Here is a 19333-nt window from a genome sequence, read left to right on the forward strand (position 1 = left end):
GCATAAGTTCTATTGGGAGGGGGACAGTGATGACAAGGGATCTGTTTAGCTTTATACTGCATTCTTGTGAAAACTACGTCAGAAGCAGCATTTCTGCTCTCTCACTTCTTCAGTTTCTATGAATGTGTTGTCTTTGTGACAGGATTGGTGTGGATCTTGTTCTACCAGGGAAACGGTTTAGCGAAGACCTATCATGTGTTTAATTTGTATAACAACTATGTGAGTGAAAGGTTACAGAAATTTATTTAAGTCTGCAACACTATGTACCCTTGGGAACAAGACTCATTTGAACTCAGTGGGGCTTGTGTCGATGAGTAAACATGCATAGACCTTCTCAGAATTAAGCATTTGTCCAGCCAAATGGATTTCTTTTGACAGAGTGCTCTGTTTCTGTCAGGAACGTACAATTGAGCGCCTGAAGGAGCAGCGCGACAGAGATGAGCGAGAAAAACAGGAGGAGATTGACAACTATAAAAAAGATGTTAAAGACCTGAAAGAGAAAGTCAGCGCCTTGCAAGGAGATCTTTCTGAGAAAGAGGTTAACCAATATATATTATAGGCATATAAAGTAAAGAATCTTCGTGTTAAGAAGGGTAGTTTTCTTGATTCTCTCAGCAATTTTATCCACTGAAAACTGAAATGCACAGCACAGACATTCAAATGAATATGCATGGAAAATCAGATGAACTTTAATATTGCTGATACCTAGAATGTGTTTGTTGATATTGGTGAAAACTGAAATTTACGGCTTATTTTCAACATTTGACATTATCTTATTGCCTGGATTGGTCACTAGACATAGACATCAATGGATTCTGAACCATTGAAAATTTTAATGTAGCTGGGATTGAGCAGAAGTGTGCCCATCAGCACAAAAGGGAAATTGGGGATATTGGAAAATAGAACAGTGGGGGGAAACCTGAAACAGGTGATTGATGAGTGCAAATGCTCAGTGGGGGCACATTTGCAATCATTGCCATGCTGACTGACTGCTGCTGGGGTATGTGTGTGTGTACATGCTGGAATTTTGAATAGAAACACTTCACACTATAACATTTTGTTGCAGGACCCTACTTGTCATTGACACATGAATGCTGCTTCTGGTCTTCCCATGCTGATACTTATAAATAAAAAATCAAAAACCAAGCATGAGGGAGCTACATTGCCAACTTGGGTTAACTCAGAGATATGTACAAGTGTGTGTGTGTGTGTGTGTGTGTGTGTGTGTGTGTAGATATGCAGATAAATAGATAGATATGCATGCAGATAAATATATAAATATGAATATAAACATACACATCCAAAAGAGACCCATCTAGTAGCATGGAACACTGAGAATGGGGGGGGGGAAATAATTGGGGAAAACTAACAGCTGAATAGGAGGGAGAATAGATTGGAGTAGTTGAAACAGGAGAACAGAGATACAAACCAATGATTGGGAGTGATGGGAGTTACAGTCCAACAACAACTGGAGGACCACGGGTTTCCTATCCCTGAACTACAGCAGTCTAGGAAGTGGCTGTAGGCTACAATTGCACTTTTATTCAATTGAGAGAGGGGAAAAAGTCAGATTTTATGAGCTGGTAGTGGGGGAACAGTGAAGCTGAATTTGGGTGGGGAATGAGAGGGGAATGTTGTGATAAGTGAGTGAACAAAGCACAGCTATTCCATAGTAAATGGGTGGTGTGAAAGTAGTCTTTCTGTTTTATGCCCATAGACATTAATGGCAAAATTTAATAATGAAATATAACTGGGATTGGGCATTAGTGTGTCCCTTTCCCCATCCCCAAAAATAATAACCCAAATGGAGGGGGGGGGTGAAAGCAGGCCAGTGATTTCTGGACCTGCTCAGTGGGCACAGAATGTTAACTGACTGTTGGGGAGGAGGAATGGAATAGTAATAGCCGGACTCCTGAACAGAAGCACTGAAAGGGTGGAAGGGCTGAAGAGTCTTATGGTGCCTTAAAAGGGTGGAATAAGAGTCCAGTTCAACAGATCATCATGTGCTTTTACTCTTGGCATATGGATTAAAGAAAAGAATAATGCAGTCAGGTGGAAATGAAATCTTGTTATATAAAATGGAAATGGAAAAAATAAACTCTGGCAATTGTGTTAAAAAATCAATATATACACTTCATTGGTTTCTAAGGGCCCCAAGACTCCTTGTTGTTTTTGATTCAGCATAGCTATCCCTTTTGGCACTGAGCTCAGTGACAGTGTGAAGTTAATAGCTGGTTGTTTTTCTTCAAATAAGACATACCGGTAATTTCATCTAACACATTTAGAAGTACTCTCTTCCATTGAAAAAAGAGGTTTTCATATATGATGCTTATAAGCCTCTAAAGAAATGTATTGTTCCAGAGCAGAAAACAAAATGTAATTGATATATAGATTGGGAACAAAATATTGGTGCTAGAGCTGAAAAGTATAGTTTTGTTCTTCATGCTGCTGCATGTGTTACCTTTGTTGTAGACTTCATTACTGGATTTGAAGGAGCATGCATCATCTTTAGCATCATCAGGACTGAAGAAAGACTCTAGGTTAAAGACATTAGAAATTGCCTTGGAACAGAAAAAGGAAGAATGCCTGAAACTAGACTCTCAGCTGAAAAAGGTAAACACTAGAAACCTTTCTCCTTTCAAATGGAAATTGCTGGTCCTTCTCAGACTTACCCTTCTTTTTTGTCATTCCCTGCAAATTCCCTTCTGCAAATTTTAGATAATAAATTATTACTTTGGGATCAACAAAGCATTGTCATTCAAAAAAAGTGTGTAGGACGATTGCATTAGTGATTGGGGTTCATTTCCAGCCACTTTTGCACACAGCAAGAAAGTGACAATAGAGAATACATGTGTGACTCATGTCCTTTTTCCATGCTTTTGGGCATAGTATGACCTAGCTCACACATTTTCCCTTGATGAGATGAAGAGAGATGCCAGTTCTCTCACACATCATATCCAGAAGTTTGTATCTTCCTCTCCCTGTTTCCTTGTATCATGCAAAGCAATACAGAAAGTAAATAGACTGATAAAGCTATTCTGTCAGCAAAATTCTAATAACTAACTAGGAAAACATTAGTTATTTGAATGGATGCAAAGGCATTTATAAACACAGCTAGTTCATAAAGTGTTGAGATGGGGAGGGGCTAAAATTCTACTGCAAAAGATCATCTTAACAGGCATCAAAGTATAAAACAGGTAAACTTCATAAACTAAGGAGATGAGAGTTGTGGAATAAGGGAATGCATTCACATTGTAATTAAGTTAGGAAAAAAGCAGCTGAAATAACCATTAATTGGAGAAGAAGCATAGTGGAAGAGTAATCTTAATTAATAGAAAATATTTAATATTCATTTTTGCAGCTACTCACTGTGGAGATGCTTTTTTAGTTTTCCATTCCACAAGTCTTAGAATAAGTTTCATCTGAGATTTGTCTTCGGTTCTTAGTCCTGTTGTAAATCCTGTTTTAGTTTTTTAGTTTTTGAAGCATTTCCCATGCCTGGGCCTATTCCAGTTGCTTTAACAAAAAGAGATGCAAATAACCTGCTGGAGCTCTTCATGTAAATATTCCTGGTCTGAAATGCAAACCTCTCCCCCGCTTTTGGCTACATGAAATAATTAATTACCATCAGAGAGGAACAGAGATCAGCCTGATTCTTTCCACCTGCCAGAGTCTTCCAGCAACTAAGTCTGCCTCACTTCCCACCAACCAGTAGAATGCCATTTTAAATGCCAGGGCACAGTGATTGTGAGAAGGAAAGAGACTGATTTGGCTCTGCCAATGGATCAAAAACTTTGACTGTGCCCAGCCAGTAAATCTCAAATCTTTATGCACTAGCCATTTGGAGAGCGTTTGAGGGAAGATAGATTTCAGCCATTTGCTGGAATTGTCTTGGAGCCATTAGCAATAGTGATTGAGTTTCTCTTGGCCTGCTGTGATTCCCACAAAGTAAGCCACAAAGCTTTCAGATGAAATTGTCAAGACAAGAATCTAAACTTCTGGAGATACTCAAACAAAAGCAAATGAAGCTGGCAGCAGTTATGGAAAGAAGAAACCCTCTAAAAAGGAGAAGCACCAGCAGATAAACTATGAAGAGTTTCAACATATCATCTTACAGTAGAATTGTGGGTGGTTGTAGTTGTTTTTTGCATTACATTGTAAGCTTTCACATGGTGGGGGGGAAACAGATTTATAAAGCTTGCATGTTGGGGATAAATTTCTAGCCTGGTCTTCTCACTCACTAACTTTGTGCAGTCAGCATTCAGAGCTACTGATCATGTGTGTTGCCTTTCATTGACAGATTAGCTGTTACATTTTATATTTATAGTGCGGAGAATACGTACCCAGTACTAGATAGAGCACATGCAAGAGTTCCTAGATTCAATCCTTAGTATTCCCAGGTTTGGCTGCAATCCTGGAAAGCTACTTTCTGTCATTGTAGACTGAGATACATGGACCAATAACCTCGCTCAAGATGTTATAACTTTCTGCGTTCAATGTCATTGTAGGAAGATTCATGTTCCACTATCACATTTGAAGTATGTCATGAGAGTGTTGCTCCCAGTGTATAGCTGCACTAGGTTTGCCTGGTCAATGAACCCTGTTGCTCTGTACGTTAAACATTAATATGTGTATATGTTCTAAATACAGCTGTTGCAACATTGAAATATTCATACATTCAGATACTGAGTAGATCCATCAAGTTATCTTTTACAGGATTTTTGAGGTATAGTACACTCGCATATTTAGGTTGCTGAACTTATTCAGCAGAGCCCATCAGGAGGTGAAACCTTTCATCCTATATTTATTTAAATGTTCAATAAAATCATAGCTCGGTGCTGCCTTAGTCAGCTTAAGGCTTTTTTTTCTAAGGAGCTTTCCAGCTGTTAATTGGTTTAAGTATGTAATGTATTGTACAGCCAATGGTTATCCAGACTTCTGCTCACTACCCGAAAGAGACGTATCCAAAGACTGAAGCAGAAAAATCCATTAAAGGGAAAATAAAGACTGGATTTGGTTAAAATCTCTACTTCAGATTAAATTCTAAATCTACAATCAGCTCCTTTTCTCCTACGATGAATGTCTCTACATCTTTCTGTAGATTGTTTGTGTTACATTTTTCTCTCTCTCTTGCACTGTTCCTTTCCCCAATTCTTCCCCTCTTTTCCTGTCTTTCTCCTTAGCATCCTGAAGTCTTATTGAGTCACCCAACCAAGCCAGTAAGTGTTATGACAAACTGGAAGGCCATAGCCAACCCCATTTGATTGTGCCGTTTCTGCATGTGTAGTCTCTTGTGTCTTTGTATTCCGTTCCCAGGAGGCAGTGAAAAATTTCAAGGCTGTCATGCCTAGGTCAGACAATGGATGTGGACTTTCCTTGTTGCTTTGTTCTAGTTTTTTTTATTTAATCAGCTTATAGTTCTGCTACCTTTCTGCTTCTATGCTTAGTTGCTTTTCTAATCTGTATTTCTCAGATCCTATTTTTTATATGTGAAGTATAGGAGTGCTGTAACAAATTTGAAGGTGGTAGACTCTACTTCATTGGAGGTTTTTAAACAGAGGATCTGTCAGGGATTCTTTAGCTGTGATTCCTGCATTGCAGGGTATTGGAATAGATGACCTTTAGGGTCCTTTCCAACCCTACAATTCTATGAAATATGAAATAATTCCAAAATCCTTGGGAGTGTATATTGCAGATCAGGAAAGGTACCATGAGGATGCTGGCATGCTTAATGAGCAGAGTTAAAGAAGCTATCAGAGGCAAGAAGAGTTCCTTCAAGAATTGAAAGCCTTGCCCTAATGAAGAGAACAAAGGAACACAAACTTCGGCAAAATAAATGTGGGTAGACAGAAAGGGATGCTAAAAAAGAATTTGCACAGCACAATGCTAAAAAGACTAAGATCAACAACAACAAGTTCTTTCAATATATTGGTAGCAGGAAACCATCTAGGGAGGAAGTTGGACTCTTGGATGTGTGCTAAAGGAGGGTAAGGAGATTGCTGAGAAGCTGAATTAATTATTTTTACCTGTCCTCACAGGGTAAGATATAGGGCAGATCCCAGTGCCTGAACTAACTTTTGCAGGAAGGGAGTCTGAGGAACTGAGGCAGATAGTGGTATAAGAGATTAAGTTCTAGACTTAATATACAAAATGAAAACTGACACGTTGCTGGGTCTGGAGGGCATCCAGCTGAGAATTCAACTCAAATGTGAAAATGGTAATCCTATAACAAAAATATGTTGTGCCTCAGACCAGCCTTCTCCATACCTGAGGACTGGAAAGTTGCCAGTGCAACACTAGTTGTTAAAAAGGAATTCAGGGAGGATCCTGGAAATTACAGACCAATAGGCTTAACTTTTTTGATGGGAAAACATGTAGAAAGTATTGTTAAAGATAAAATAACCAAACATATAGAAGAACAAGTCTTGCTGAAGTGTAGGCAGCATGGTTTCTGCAAGGGCAAGTCTGGTTTCATAAACCTACCTTTAAGAGTGTCAGTAAGTATATAGATAGAGGTGATCCAGTTGACATAATGTACTTGGACTTTCAAAAAGCATTCAACAAGGTAACTCAGCCAAGGCTTCTGTGTAAATGTAAGAGTCATGGAATACAATGAGAGGTCCTGTTGTGGATCAGGAACTGGTTAAGTAAGAGAGTAGGAATAAATGGACAGTTCTCTGAATGGAGTGATGTAGAAAGTGGAGCCCAGAAGAATCAGTACTGACACTTTACGGGTGAACAGTGAGGTGGCCAAGCTTGTTGACAATACTGAGTTGTTCAGTTGTTAAAACAAAAAGAGATTGTGAAGAGCTCCTGAAGGACCTCTCCAAATTGAGTGGGCAGTAAAATGGCAAATGTAGTTCACTGTAAACAATGGTAGAGTGGTGTATGCCAGGGTGAAAGAAAATCTTAATTTCATATATACACTCATGGGGTCTAAACTGACAGTAACTGACCAAGAATGTGACCTTTGGATCATTGTGGATAACTCTAGATGTTGACTCAGTGTGTGACAGCTGTGAGAATGGCAAAGGGGAAGTAGGGGAAGGTGCAAGTGGGCAAGTTGATATTCATTTCCATTGAGAGCAAAATTTATACATTAAAGAGGAAAAGGATAAGAGAAGAGAAACTCTGTGTAGATAAAAACAATACATGGAACAACTACTATTTTCCTCCTTGAACTTTAGATTATGGAAAGAAAATCACGCACATTTAATTTATATTTTCCTTTTAATAATAAGTAATTTGCAACAGATGTGAACAGACTTCAGGCTAGTGAAATCTACTTTGGAATTTTTTTAATGTACAGCTTCACAGCACCCCAAAGAAATTCCACAGCCACTGTCCCCCGCCCCAAGAGAAGTCAATAAATGATGAGCTAGTAGCAAAAGATGTGGGTTCGCATCTGTGATCCGTGATGAACGTAACTTGGTGACCTTGGGCCAGTCAGTGCCAGGGCCTAGCCTCCCCAAGACAGCGATCATGTCCAAAGATAGTCCTGTCCTCTAATGCCTGAAGCTTGCAAAACTGGCAAGTACTACTTCCAACTTTTTCCTGCTGTGAAAAAGTATCGAAACTCTGCTCTCCTCCCACTATCCTGCTCCACTGCATCATTTCTTAGGATCATGGGGAAGTGACAGATTGGGACAGGAGGCCTTCCTGTATTTTTTATTTTATTTTATTTTATCAGGTAGGTCATGAGTAGCAACAAAGGGTCTGGGGCTCAGTGGAGTGAGTTGCCTGACTGAGGTGTTGATTGCACATAGAGAGAAATGTTGATTAACAACAAGAAGGCTAGAAGTGGGAAAGGATGCCTGTCCCTCCCCGTTAAGCCTGTGCATTTGAGATGATTCTTGGAATGTGCCCTGGTAAAGTTCCTAGCAAGAACATCTCAGTCATTGGGGCTAGATAGAGAAGTAAGAAGGTAAGAGATTGCAGGGTTAGCATGTTCTTCACAAGCTGACTGGTCAGAGTTGGATACAAGATGTGGATTAGATGGACCTTTGGTTTGATATAGCAGGACTCTTGTGTCGTGTCTTGGGAACAGAATGTGTTCTGTTACAAATGTGAATATGGATACAAAGAATAACTCTTGGGATACTTTTTTGTGCAGGCTCATGAAGCAACATTGGAGGCTAGGGCCAGTCCAGAGATGAGTGACCGATTTCAGCAATTGGAAAGAGATGTGGCTCGCTACCGGGAAGAATCCAGTAAGGCTCAAGCTGAACTGGATCGTCTGCTAGAAATCCTGAAAGAGATGGAGAATGAGAAGAATGATAAAGACAAGAAGATAGCAGAACTAGAAAGGTGAGAAGGGTATGGGAGAGAAGCCCATTATCAGGTTTTCAACTTGTTGCCATTCAAAATAGGGCATTGGGGGAGTTTCTAAAAGTTAGTTAAGGGTTTTTGCAGGAAACAATGGTAGCTCAGTGAAGCTGGCTTTCGTTTCATGTACTGTACATGCATACTTGAACCTGACAAATTTATATGATTTACTATAGTACAAGTACCACAGATAATACTAAGCATTTTTAATATGCAACTTGATGTGAGGACTAATTCTGCCTATATGAGAACATGTTCTGCAGCCATATGAAATTAAACAGGAGAATGCCACTTAGTAGCTTTGAAACAGGATTTCCAGTTCTTATATTGTTATTACATATTTATTTACACCTCTCCTTTTTCCCTGACAAAGACTCAAGGCATCTTACAGCTAAAAATGCTCTTCTTGGTAATACTTTCTTAGTGATGTGGTTTCCCCAAGCCCATCTTTTTCTGTGGATAGAAATTAGGTAGGACTTAATATCCCCACTAGATTTGAACAGCTAGCAGTTGGGTCACTGGAGAAGTCATGGGAACAACACCTTAGATGGAAAATGGAACAAAACTATTAGCCATTTATTAGGCTTTTAAAATTTCTCCTGAACTGCAGTCGTAAACTCTTAGTCCGTTCTAAAACAGTGACATATAAGTATTATTTACAGTTTGACCAACAGTTGCCTTGAAAGGTAAAATATGGAGGTTCATTTCTTGGCGGTGCACTAACTTTTCCTCTTTTGCCGGAATGGGTTTCCTTAACATTATTTCATATGGATTCAACTGCATTTTGTCAAGTGCCAGGAAAATCACATAGATTAAGACCACCACCTGAGTAGAATTTTCCTTGGTGAATATATTAATTCTTGAAACACAGTAGCTGCTTGGCGTTCCCTCATTGCCCAAAATTTGTTCATCTGACTTAATATTTCAATGTTGAGTTAGATGTTGAATGTGTTTAATAGTTATGGGCGGCATTTGTATAAAGAAATCTACTCAGAACTCCAGAGAATATAATTAAGAGAATTTATTGTAGGGAGAATTTGCACATCTGTAAATACTTGGTGTTACTGCTTCACATTTTTATCTTCTTTGATATGCAGAATCTACTCAAAGGTGCCAAAACAATATTCTCAATTCATTAGGAACACACAAATAATTAACTTGCATGAAGCCTCTCAGTTGGATTAACAGTTCAAGTTTGTTACCTTGGATGGCATCTGTTCCTGTTTCATTGAAACAGTAGAGAGCTTTGAAAATATTCATTATGTTTCAATGAAACTTTGAACATTTCCATGGATGGTGTTCTGTTGGCCACAAGGGGGGAAATAGGTCATTTCCTTTATTTTTGAATTTTGAATTCCAAAATGTCTGTTAGGACAGTTGAAATAGAATTGCAGAAGTTTTACATAATATTCTTGAAATTTAATTTGTTAGTCTTATATAGATATCTCCCAAATTTATCTTCCTTCACCAGTATTTGATTTTGGTCCAATTTTGCATTTCTCTGTATCCTACCAATATGCATGTTTGGATGTTCCTTCAACCTCAAAATATGTGCAGATTTCTCTATCACTGTTGAAAATATTGTTACCTTCCTTATCATAGAGGTTTAAAACCTTGGAATAATCTTTTGAGTTTTTCCTGTCCTCTTTTTACATTTAAAATGTTTCTAAATCCCACCATCTTTCTTTTCAACTTCTTCCAAGGTCAGTCATTATGGAGAGCTTTGTTAGTCTTCTCTCAGAATTTCTGCTGTACTATAACTGTAAATGGATGGTTCATTTTTCTGAGTGTAACCTACAGTCTTGAAGGATGAATTCTCAATAGAGTTTATTACTCTCCAGTTGAAACCAAAGATTATATGGTTCCATTTCAAATTGGAGGAAACATGTTCAGTATTTGAGATATTCCTTTGTTACCACATTCTTCCCATCTGTAAGAGATAACAAGAAAAATCACTTTTTTAAAGCATAGTTGATTATTCTGAAACATGTTTTTAATTTGTACAGGAGACACCACTAGATTAACTAACTGGCTGAGACACACCACATTTGTAGCATTAGCTTCCCCTGCAGCTTGTACTTATACACCTACTACCTTACCATAGGGAAGTTGGCTGATAAAAATAGCTTTTCAAGCTGGACTCAGACTAGCGACTGCCTTTATACCAGGGTGCCACTCCATAAATGAGAGAAAAAGAAGAAATTAGTTGATGATTACAGATGGGTAGCCGTGTTGGTCTGCCATAGTCAAAACAAAAAAAATTCCTTCCAGTAGCACCTTAAAGACCAACTAAATTAGTTCTTGGTATGAGCTTTCGTGTGCATGCACACTTCTTCAGATACACTGAAACAGAAGTTGCCAGATCCTTCTATATAGTGAGAAGGTGGGGAGTTCCCTGCAAAAAGTGAAGTTACAGGGAACCAGGCAGAGGGCCTTCTCGGTAGTGGCGCCTGCCCTGTGGAACACCCTCTCATCAGATGTCAAAGAAATAAACAACTATCAGACTTTTAGAAGACATCTGAAGGCAGCCCTGTTTAAGGAAGCTTTTAATTTTTGATGAATCATTGTATTCTAATATTCTGCTGGAAGGCACCCAAAGTGGCTGGGGAAGCCCAGCCAGATGGGCGGGGTATAAATAATAAATTATTATTATTTATTATACACCACGCCGTGCAATGTGCTGATCACATCACCACTCAATATTAAGGGAGCCTGGCCCCCTCCTTAAGAACTTCAAGGCCCCCAAAGTGCCTGCAATCCTTCCAAGTGTTCCACTATGTTCAATGGGACTACTCCCTGTTCAATATGTTTAGGATTGCATCATCAGAGGCTGGTTCTTAGCTCTTTTTGAACAGGTGAAAACACTTCAATAGATTAAGTTGAAAATCAAATGAAGAACGCATCCAGTTTGTGAATGGCTTTGTTTTTACGCAGTTCTGTTCACGTATCAAATGTCTGGCTTTCTAGTTCGTTTTACTAATTACTTGCTCTCTTTATGTATTGTCATCCCACAATCATCTAATGTTTCATTGATGTTTCTTTTGTGTTCTCCCTCTCTGTCTTTCCTGGTTCCCTTGGGTTGTTTTGTGCCTGTGGTTTTTTGGCCATGCCTTTTCTCAGAAGGCACGCTTCGCACAGAATATGCTCCCCCTACCAGGTGTCTGTCTCTCCACCCCAGCCTGTAGGGGGTTTTGTATGGGACTTTTTAGGAAAGTGAGTTTCTTACAAGGCTATTGTTTCTTGCTGGCGGAATGCTGCTTTCTGCTAACTGGCTGCAATTTCTGCTGGGGTTTGCTGTAGTCATTGTGTGTATGTCTGCCAATGTGCCACATTAATTGGATTTATGCAACATTTGTAGACCCTGGAATACAACTTAGAGCACTAGTTCTGCTGGTATCATATTATCAGCATTTTTGAATGACTTGTGTTTTGACCTCCTCTTCTTTTGGTGGTTGTATTTCTGTGAATTCCTGCACTATAGCTCCATTACTTTCAGACCATTTCAGTTTCAAGCTGTTTGGCTCAATTGTGCTTTCAAACCTATATAAAACATGTTTTGTGTGTTTTTAAAATTAGAATGAGAAAACTGAAAGATAACACACAACTCTGAAACATCTTGCTTATGTATTTAAATATTTATTTAATTTGTCTTTGAAGGCACACTGCCCCCATAAGATGGTTTACAGCTCCATGTATATAAATATTTCTAGTATAGCACAATCCAACTGAACAGGAACTAAAATAAAAATATATATTTTATAGGGTTTTATTCTAATTAAAAGAAAAACACATAGTTGTGATAATACCCTGTGTCTCTTCATGGGGTATGGGGTCACCACTGAGCGAGCCCTGTTAACCCAACAGCTCTTGCTGGCAGCTCAGAGAACAGGGCCTTTGATACTGATCCCTGCACAAATGCAGGTACAAGTGGTGATCCCTACACAAATGCAGGTACATAAACCTGTATGAGTGTACTTTTCATTCTCTTCAGGGTGCCCATCATTCACCTTTCCTTAATAAGCTGTTTATAACTAATTGCGGGCCCAGGTGCAAGTGAAGCCATGAGGGGTGGAGGGTGAACAGGCAGTTAAGATATAAAATAAGACACAAGGCACCAGTGCTGGGATCAGATAAGGCCACAACTTTATTGATTACAGATTTATGCAGGTTTGGGCATAGGCATTGTGTAATCAACCAGCCTGCCTGCTGGTTTATGGATAAGAAGTAGGGTTTGGCCACTGTCGTGGGTCACCTATTGACATGCTTCATATCCAGAGACCCTCCGTCCCCCGATCACTAGTAAGGATACTAAGGCCTTTCTGCCCCTTTTGGGTATTTGGACAGGAAGCACCCCCCAGGCTCCCTTGGGGGATACCCAAACTCCTGCCCAACTGGTCTAAGAATCCAACCCTCATCCGCCACTTGAGATGGACCCAATACTGACTCTGCCCATGTAACTGTGACAAACTGCAGCTCCAGTGATGTTCTGTTCAGGGAATCCAGTGAAGACTGCTTGTCTTAAGCACACTGACTTAAATAGCCAGGGAGGGGGCTGGAGGGAAGACTTTCCCAAAATAAACAGAATTTTTAAAAATGCTAGTTTGAGGATTGTGTCATCTTTAAGCCATATGCTTAGCTCATATTGAAGTAGTGAAATGACCTGAAATTATTGAACTTTGCTCAAACTTTATTTAGAAATGCATCACTTCACCCTATGTACCATTTCCCTTCAATTTTGTAACACATTGTATCAAAGGTATACACTTGAAGTTTGGAGGCTGCTTCTCAATGTTGTAAGGAATGCGGGTAGCATGTGTGCTTGGAGGAAAACGTTGCTTGCAATAATGGATGCATTATTTTGTAATTTGAGTTGCCTCATTCTAACTGATCTTGCTTGCTCAGGCCTGCTTTGTTTGGCGAAGTTGCTTGCTGTTTTGTATTTAAGTCAATTTCACTGATGTAGGTTTTTTAAAGGATGTTGTACGTTTAAACAGAGTGTTTCCAAGCTGCTCTGCAATTCTAGGCATGTTCTAAATGTATAAAGCAACCAGCAGGGTTTTTGGCTAGTTGATGAACTGCCAGGTCACAAGCTTCCAGTGCCTGCTATATTTTTGTTGCCCGGTATTAAATTGGTATCAATACAAAGTCTTGTAGAAAACAAACTAGGTAATGTTTATTTTTTCTCTCTGAGGTCTTTGACATTTAACTGAATAAAGCACATCTCATCAGTCATTTCTGGCCCTGTCCTTGATGTTGGCAAATGAAAAAAGGACATTTCTACAGGGGAAAAATAAATTTGGTCATAAATAATCTGAAGTAGACGTTTCATTGTCCTTTCCTGACTTCTATGCTTTCCTTACCCCAATCCCTCTGAGATATTAGAGTAAATAGTAAGTAGCTGCAGTGTAATACTGACCCAAAATCAGTAGGTTCTAAGCTGCTAACTTTTTTTTGAAACACAGCTGTTTTAAAATCTGTTTTCTTGTTGTAAATGTATCTAAAGATGACAACTTGCAGTTGAAAGTTAACTTTCAGAGCAGCAGGTAACTTTTTAGCTGAATTGACTGGTATCATTAGTAGTGGTCTGTCAAGTATCAGATCCGCTATGTTTCTAATCACATTTCTTTTGAAGTGGCAGTCTTCAGTTTTTAGCAATTTGTATAGTTGGTATATTTAATCCATTGAAATGACTTTGAAATGAGGCAGTGCATCGATTTGAAAAAAATGTGCATTTTACACAAATCAACCTGATGGTTTTGGATATAACCTTTTTAAAGTAGCCTTAAACTGGCTTACAGTTATATATAGTAGGAAGCTCTTGAGTAAAACTGAGTAAGAGAACAAATAATAATTTAGCTTTTACTCAAGACATATTTTTGCTAGTAAGTCAAAATTCTGGTGGTCACTTCTGGATCCGAATATTTGTACTGCATTCCTAGAGTACGTTTAAGATAGAGCCAGTTCATAGGTTACCACGACTGTTTCTTGAACATTTATATGTTATTTAGTGATCTGTTTCTCACATTCATGATTCTCTTAGAGAGGAGGAACAATATATTGTTCCTGATGAGGAAGAGCATGATCTGGGTTGAATGATTGTCCTAAATAGCCATAATTTTAGCTTTTAAAAACAAGACAAAACTTTCTTTGCAACTTGCTAAATCAAGAAGATGAAGAATAATGCTGCTTTGATTTTGTTTGTCAATATCATATTTATCAGTGAAATTGACCATAGATAACTCTGAAAACAGGGTGTTTGAATTAAAGCAAAAAAGGCAATAATGAACTCCTGAGGCCCACGGCTGTGCAGTAACCTCCAACAGGTAGTCTTTAGCATGCCTCCCAGTCCATAGGGTTGGAGGGAACTGACTAGAAGTAGCATGTTCATTATTGTTTTTTAGATTGCACCTCATTATATAGACTTAAAATATAGCTGACTTGACAGCAAGCTTGAAAATGTTCTTAGGTGTTTAAAGAATTCATACAAAATGAGAAGTAGTTCCTGGGTTTTCTTAAAGTTTTATGAGCAACACATGAAGGCTTGTGGTGTAGTGATTCACTTAATTTTGGCCTTCTTGTTGAGATGAATTAAGATATTTTCTTGGAATAAATTTTAAATCTGAGAGGGAGGCAGCCTGAAGAAAGTTGTCTGATTTCCCAGAACTGTCATCTTGCTAACATCTATGTTCCATAAAATATTCTCTCAAGCAGTAGACAGTTGCTTTCCAGTTTGATCCATGCAAACTTTGGAGTTGTCTTTACACTATTGCTCCAAGAAAGGAAACAAAATAATCAAAAAGAAGGCATTTTCTGGAGCACTCCTTATGTGTTGAATGGTGTAATCTAATTGGGTGGTTCAAACTGCCCTGAGACCTTCGGGTATAGGGCAGCATAGAAATTAAATAAATAAAAAATTATAATTAATTCTTTTTGTTGCTGGGAAGTTTACCAGAATGGAGGATTTTGGTTGAAAAAGCCTTGCCTTTCTTTCTTGTCTTGCTTTCTGATGCTGTGCTGCTCCTTTGTCACTTTTCTTGATGTCTTAACTTTGGAGTGTATCCTCATTAACCTTTTCTCTAACTTTCTCTTTCACATTTCCTACCCTGGATTTGCTGCTTGGTTCAGCCTCACTTCAAGGTCAGTATATATTAATTTAAGGATTTTATTAGAGAGGTACATCTACATCTGAGGTAGTGAAACCCAATTTTCTTCTCTAGAAGACGGGATCAGAAATATCTTACTCTATATAGGAGAGCTGGACTACAGAGTAGTTTATAGCACAAAACTTGGATGTGCTGGCAGTAGCTACTGTTGTTTGTTCAGACATTAGCAAACTCTTACCAAAATGATGAGCAGGGGAGAGTGGGACAGTCAGCACATTGGCTGGCTTCATCCAGTCCTGCACTGAGTATCTGCATTGCAGGCTCTGTGTCACCTCATCCAAGTTCAGATTCTCCATCTTCTGCCTGGTGAGTTAGAGGCCAATGAGGCGTGAGTACATTGTATCAACAGTGGCTATGGGCCATCTTGAATCCGTACTGTCTGCGTGTTGCCACATCTTTCAAGAATTCACTTGTCCTACACCTTATTGATTTATCTGTGTGCACGGGCAGACATTTTGACATAACATTAAAACTTTAGTCAATTTTATCATTTTGAGCCAGTACCTGAAAATAAGAGAGTCCTGAGTGGTACTTCTCTTTGTAATTGGAAAATCAGTTGAATGGCCTACTATTGGAAGACCCAGGAGTTTTGGTCGTGCGTCTTAATCATTGTGTGTGTGTGTTTTATGTCTTCAATGCGAAGTTTTAAATCTGACCCTATACTTACGGGCTGTGGCTGTTTGCAAAATAATCCCATTGTATGAGAGTAATAAATTAGCTGATCAGTACACATATTTTTCAAATAAGGATTGTATGGGACATTGTTTTCAATGCTTATGCAAATATAGAGGGCTGCTTTGAGGGGGAAGTATACCATTTAGAGGCTAGTTTTGAACTTGTGCATACTTGTTTTATGTATGTCTGAACACTTGCAAAATTTTGAGTATGCGGGATGTATTTCTAATTTAGGATATTATGGTGTGCTGTGCTATTGTCAGAAAGAGCACTCTGGTTGTTATGCCAAAGTTACACATGTTTCTTTTTTGGAAGTTGCAAGAATAATCAAAAGGAAGTTATTAAAGTTCCAAAAATATTTGTATAACCAAACTTACAACAAAAGCCTGTGTTGAGCTATTGATCAGCAACCCCACTGGTAATAACTCCACTTACCCATATATAGAGGAGGATAAACTTGGGAAGCAAGAATAACAGTAACACTACCTGATTTCATCGCCTTTAGTGGGAGAAAAATTAAAAACACATTGTTACAGTAATTCATATCCTGAGTGTGCCATAGAACCCCAGAAAATTTAGCATGTGGCTTTATTAATGCCATATGGGGGAAGATGGTGAAACATGGAAGACAGGGCTGGCAAATCCCAGTGTTCTTCTAGCCAGGTATGTTTCCAGTCAGGTCTGAAATAGTTTGGAGCAAAAGACCATAAAGGATAATTAAAAAAAAAAATCCAAGCAAAACAGTGCTTTAATTTCTAGTTGGGTAAGAAGCCAGCAGGAAAGAGATCTTATCGCATTTCACCAGCTAGACATGAGCAATACTGAACATATGTTCGCCCTAAAGGCATGTGCCAGAAGTTTGCAATGAAATGGCATAATTGTCAAGGAGTTTTATAAAAAAGGAAATGGTGTAAAGGCTCTAATTTAAAAAGTCATCTCTATTCTCCAGAGAAAAAATGTTCAGCTGGTTTTTCTAAGTACAAATAGTTGCAGTTTCTAAGTCTGAAATGCATATAGCAGAATTAGAGTAACTTCTTATATCTTAAGGACAGCTACTGTACTGGCCTACTGATAATCAGCATTTAAAAGCCAAAGTCCTTTTAAATATTTTGATTTTTAGTTCATATTGCAGAAATGGTCTCAGTGCAACACTAATAAACTTACCATGTTGAGTTTATAATGAAATGATTGTCTTGCAGCTAACTGGCCAAGTAAGCAGTCTTGCACGCATGTGCAAATGCACATATGCACAAATTTTTCACAAGGTGTGAATATTCTGGTTCTGTGCTATCCTCAAATTCAACTGCTTCATAAGTCTTCTACCAGCTCTTAAAACTGAGTTGTAAGAAGTGGGTCATTAAATTGGAAATTGGTCCCAAATTTTCTGCACATTTTCCAGGAGGTATGGGTCTTGCCATGACTGATGCCTCAACTCAAGCTAATCAGGCACATGTTACCTAGCATACTAAACACGTGGAAAGTAATAATTCAAAATATTTCGGCAAAGAGCAAAGTCTCTTTGATGTATGTATGTACATATGTATGTATGCAACTGCTCAAAAGCTCAGGGGCAAAAGAGCCCTCACAGTTCTCCCCTCCATCATATTGGTAACAAGACCAGTGAGTGCATAGCTGTCAATCTTCCCTTTTTTTGCGGGAAATTCCCTTATCCCAGCGCCGTTTCCCGCTGCTTCCCGCTTCTATCCTGGATTGTTAGATATCCCGTAGACTGTCCCAGGGACAGGTGAGGCTGCTGATCCCTTATTTTCGAGGCTCCCCGGGACAGGTGAGGCTGCTGGTCCCTTATTTTCGAGGCTGCTGATCCCTTATTTTCAAATCTGAAAGTTGACAGCTGTGCAGTGAGTGTAATATGACCTCTTTGTCATTCTGCCATAACATCAATATATCATCATATCCCACCATCCTATTATTTAGGGAGAAGGCTTGCACAAATCAGATGGCCATGTTTATGAACATGATGCCTGCATCCCATGGGTGGTAGTAAGCCTATTGAAATTAATGGACTGACCTTGGCCATGTTCATTAACTTCAGTGCGCTCACCCTGAGTGAATTCTGTCCCATGTTTCTTTAGGAGAAGGGAAATGAGCCCTCATTCCTCCTCCCATCCAAAGAGTTCCCCCTAAATGTCTGAAACAGGTCCCATATTCATACCTGGAGGCATTTCCACAACTACATTTAAGTTTGTCAACTCTAAGAACATAAAAATGTCAATTTGTTTCAGTACATGCCCGTGTTGCCAACAGTTTATTAAAGTCTTCAATCATATAAAATACAAATCAATGATAAGATTATTGTATATAGCCCATACCTTCTCTTATATATCCTCTATTTCCTCACTCTGCCTCAAACTATTTTTAAAATATGTAATGGTAGGGGTTGACTGAGCCCCCTCTGGAAATAATAACAAATTAAACATACAAGCAAGACCAAAAGCAGGGGGTGTGGATTATAGAATAACTGCTTCTCTCTTCAATCAGCTTATAGCATGATATTAATTGCCTTCTATGTCTGTATTGGGTGGCCTTCCAAATATTGCATGAATCAGCCAAGATACAGGACATACTTAGATACATGCTTATGCAATCTTCAAATTCCAACCAAAAGGTTAATAGCATAGGCAGTGGCGTAGCGTGGGTTGTCAGCACCCGGGGCAAGGCAAGTAATTTGCGCCCCTTAACCCGTGGATTTGCGCCCCCTAACCCGTGGGTTTGCGCCCCCTAACCTGTGGATTTGCCCTAACCCCAGATGTTGCGCCCGGTGCGGCCAGCCCCCCCTGCACCCCCCACGCTACGCCACTGAGCATAGGACAACCTCAAATTCTGTACCTGGGGCAGTGTCACAGAGAAGGTCCTATCCTGTGTCACTGTGTATCAGGTTATGCACATCAACACACCCACAAAAAGGACCTTCCACATAGAACATAGGATTCAACCAAGCAGCTATAAAAGTATTCAGCTCAAAGTCATTTATTGATTTACACGCTAAAGTTAACACCTTAAATTAGACCAAACAGCAAATGAGCAACCATTGCAATTCTAGTCTAGCAGTGGCATCCTGCACTAGCTGCAGCTTCTAGACTGTCTTCAAGGGTAGCCACATACAATGCAATACAATAGTTCAATCTACAGTGCAGTAGTACAGTATACAG

General features: G+C 39.1%; 1 protein-coding gene across 18 annotated transcripts in view; it reads left to right on the plus strand.

Annotated features, from left to right (window-relative positions):
• ERC1 (ELKS/RAB6-interacting/CAST family member 1) overlaps positions 1-19333 on the plus strand; it is a 153079-nt gene that overhangs the window by 46479 nt on the left and 87267 nt on the right. For 6 of the 18 annotated variants that reach the window (XM_077935148.1, XM_077935155.1, XM_077935157.1 and 3 more), the window contains 5 exons: positions 398-538; positions 2473-2613; positions 5184-5219; positions 8114-8307; positions 15451-15462. In XM_077935148.1, coding sequence (XP_077791274.1) covers positions 398-538; positions 2473-2613; positions 5184-5219; positions 8114-8307; positions 15451-15462 — 524 coding nt within the window. The remainder of the gene's footprint in view (positions 1-397; positions 539-2472; positions 2614-5183; positions 5220-8113; positions 8308-15450; positions 15463-19333) is intronic. The other 12 variants (XM_077935160.1, XM_077935161.1, XM_077935156.1 and 9 more) reach the window with 3 other exon arrangements.

Source organism: Podarcis muralis, chromosome 10 (genome assembly GCF_964188315.1).
Source record: "Podarcis muralis chromosome 10, rPodMur119.hap1.1, whole genome shotgun sequence".
NCBI lineage: Eukaryota > Metazoa > Chordata > Lepidosauria > Squamata > Lacertidae > Podarcis > Podarcis muralis.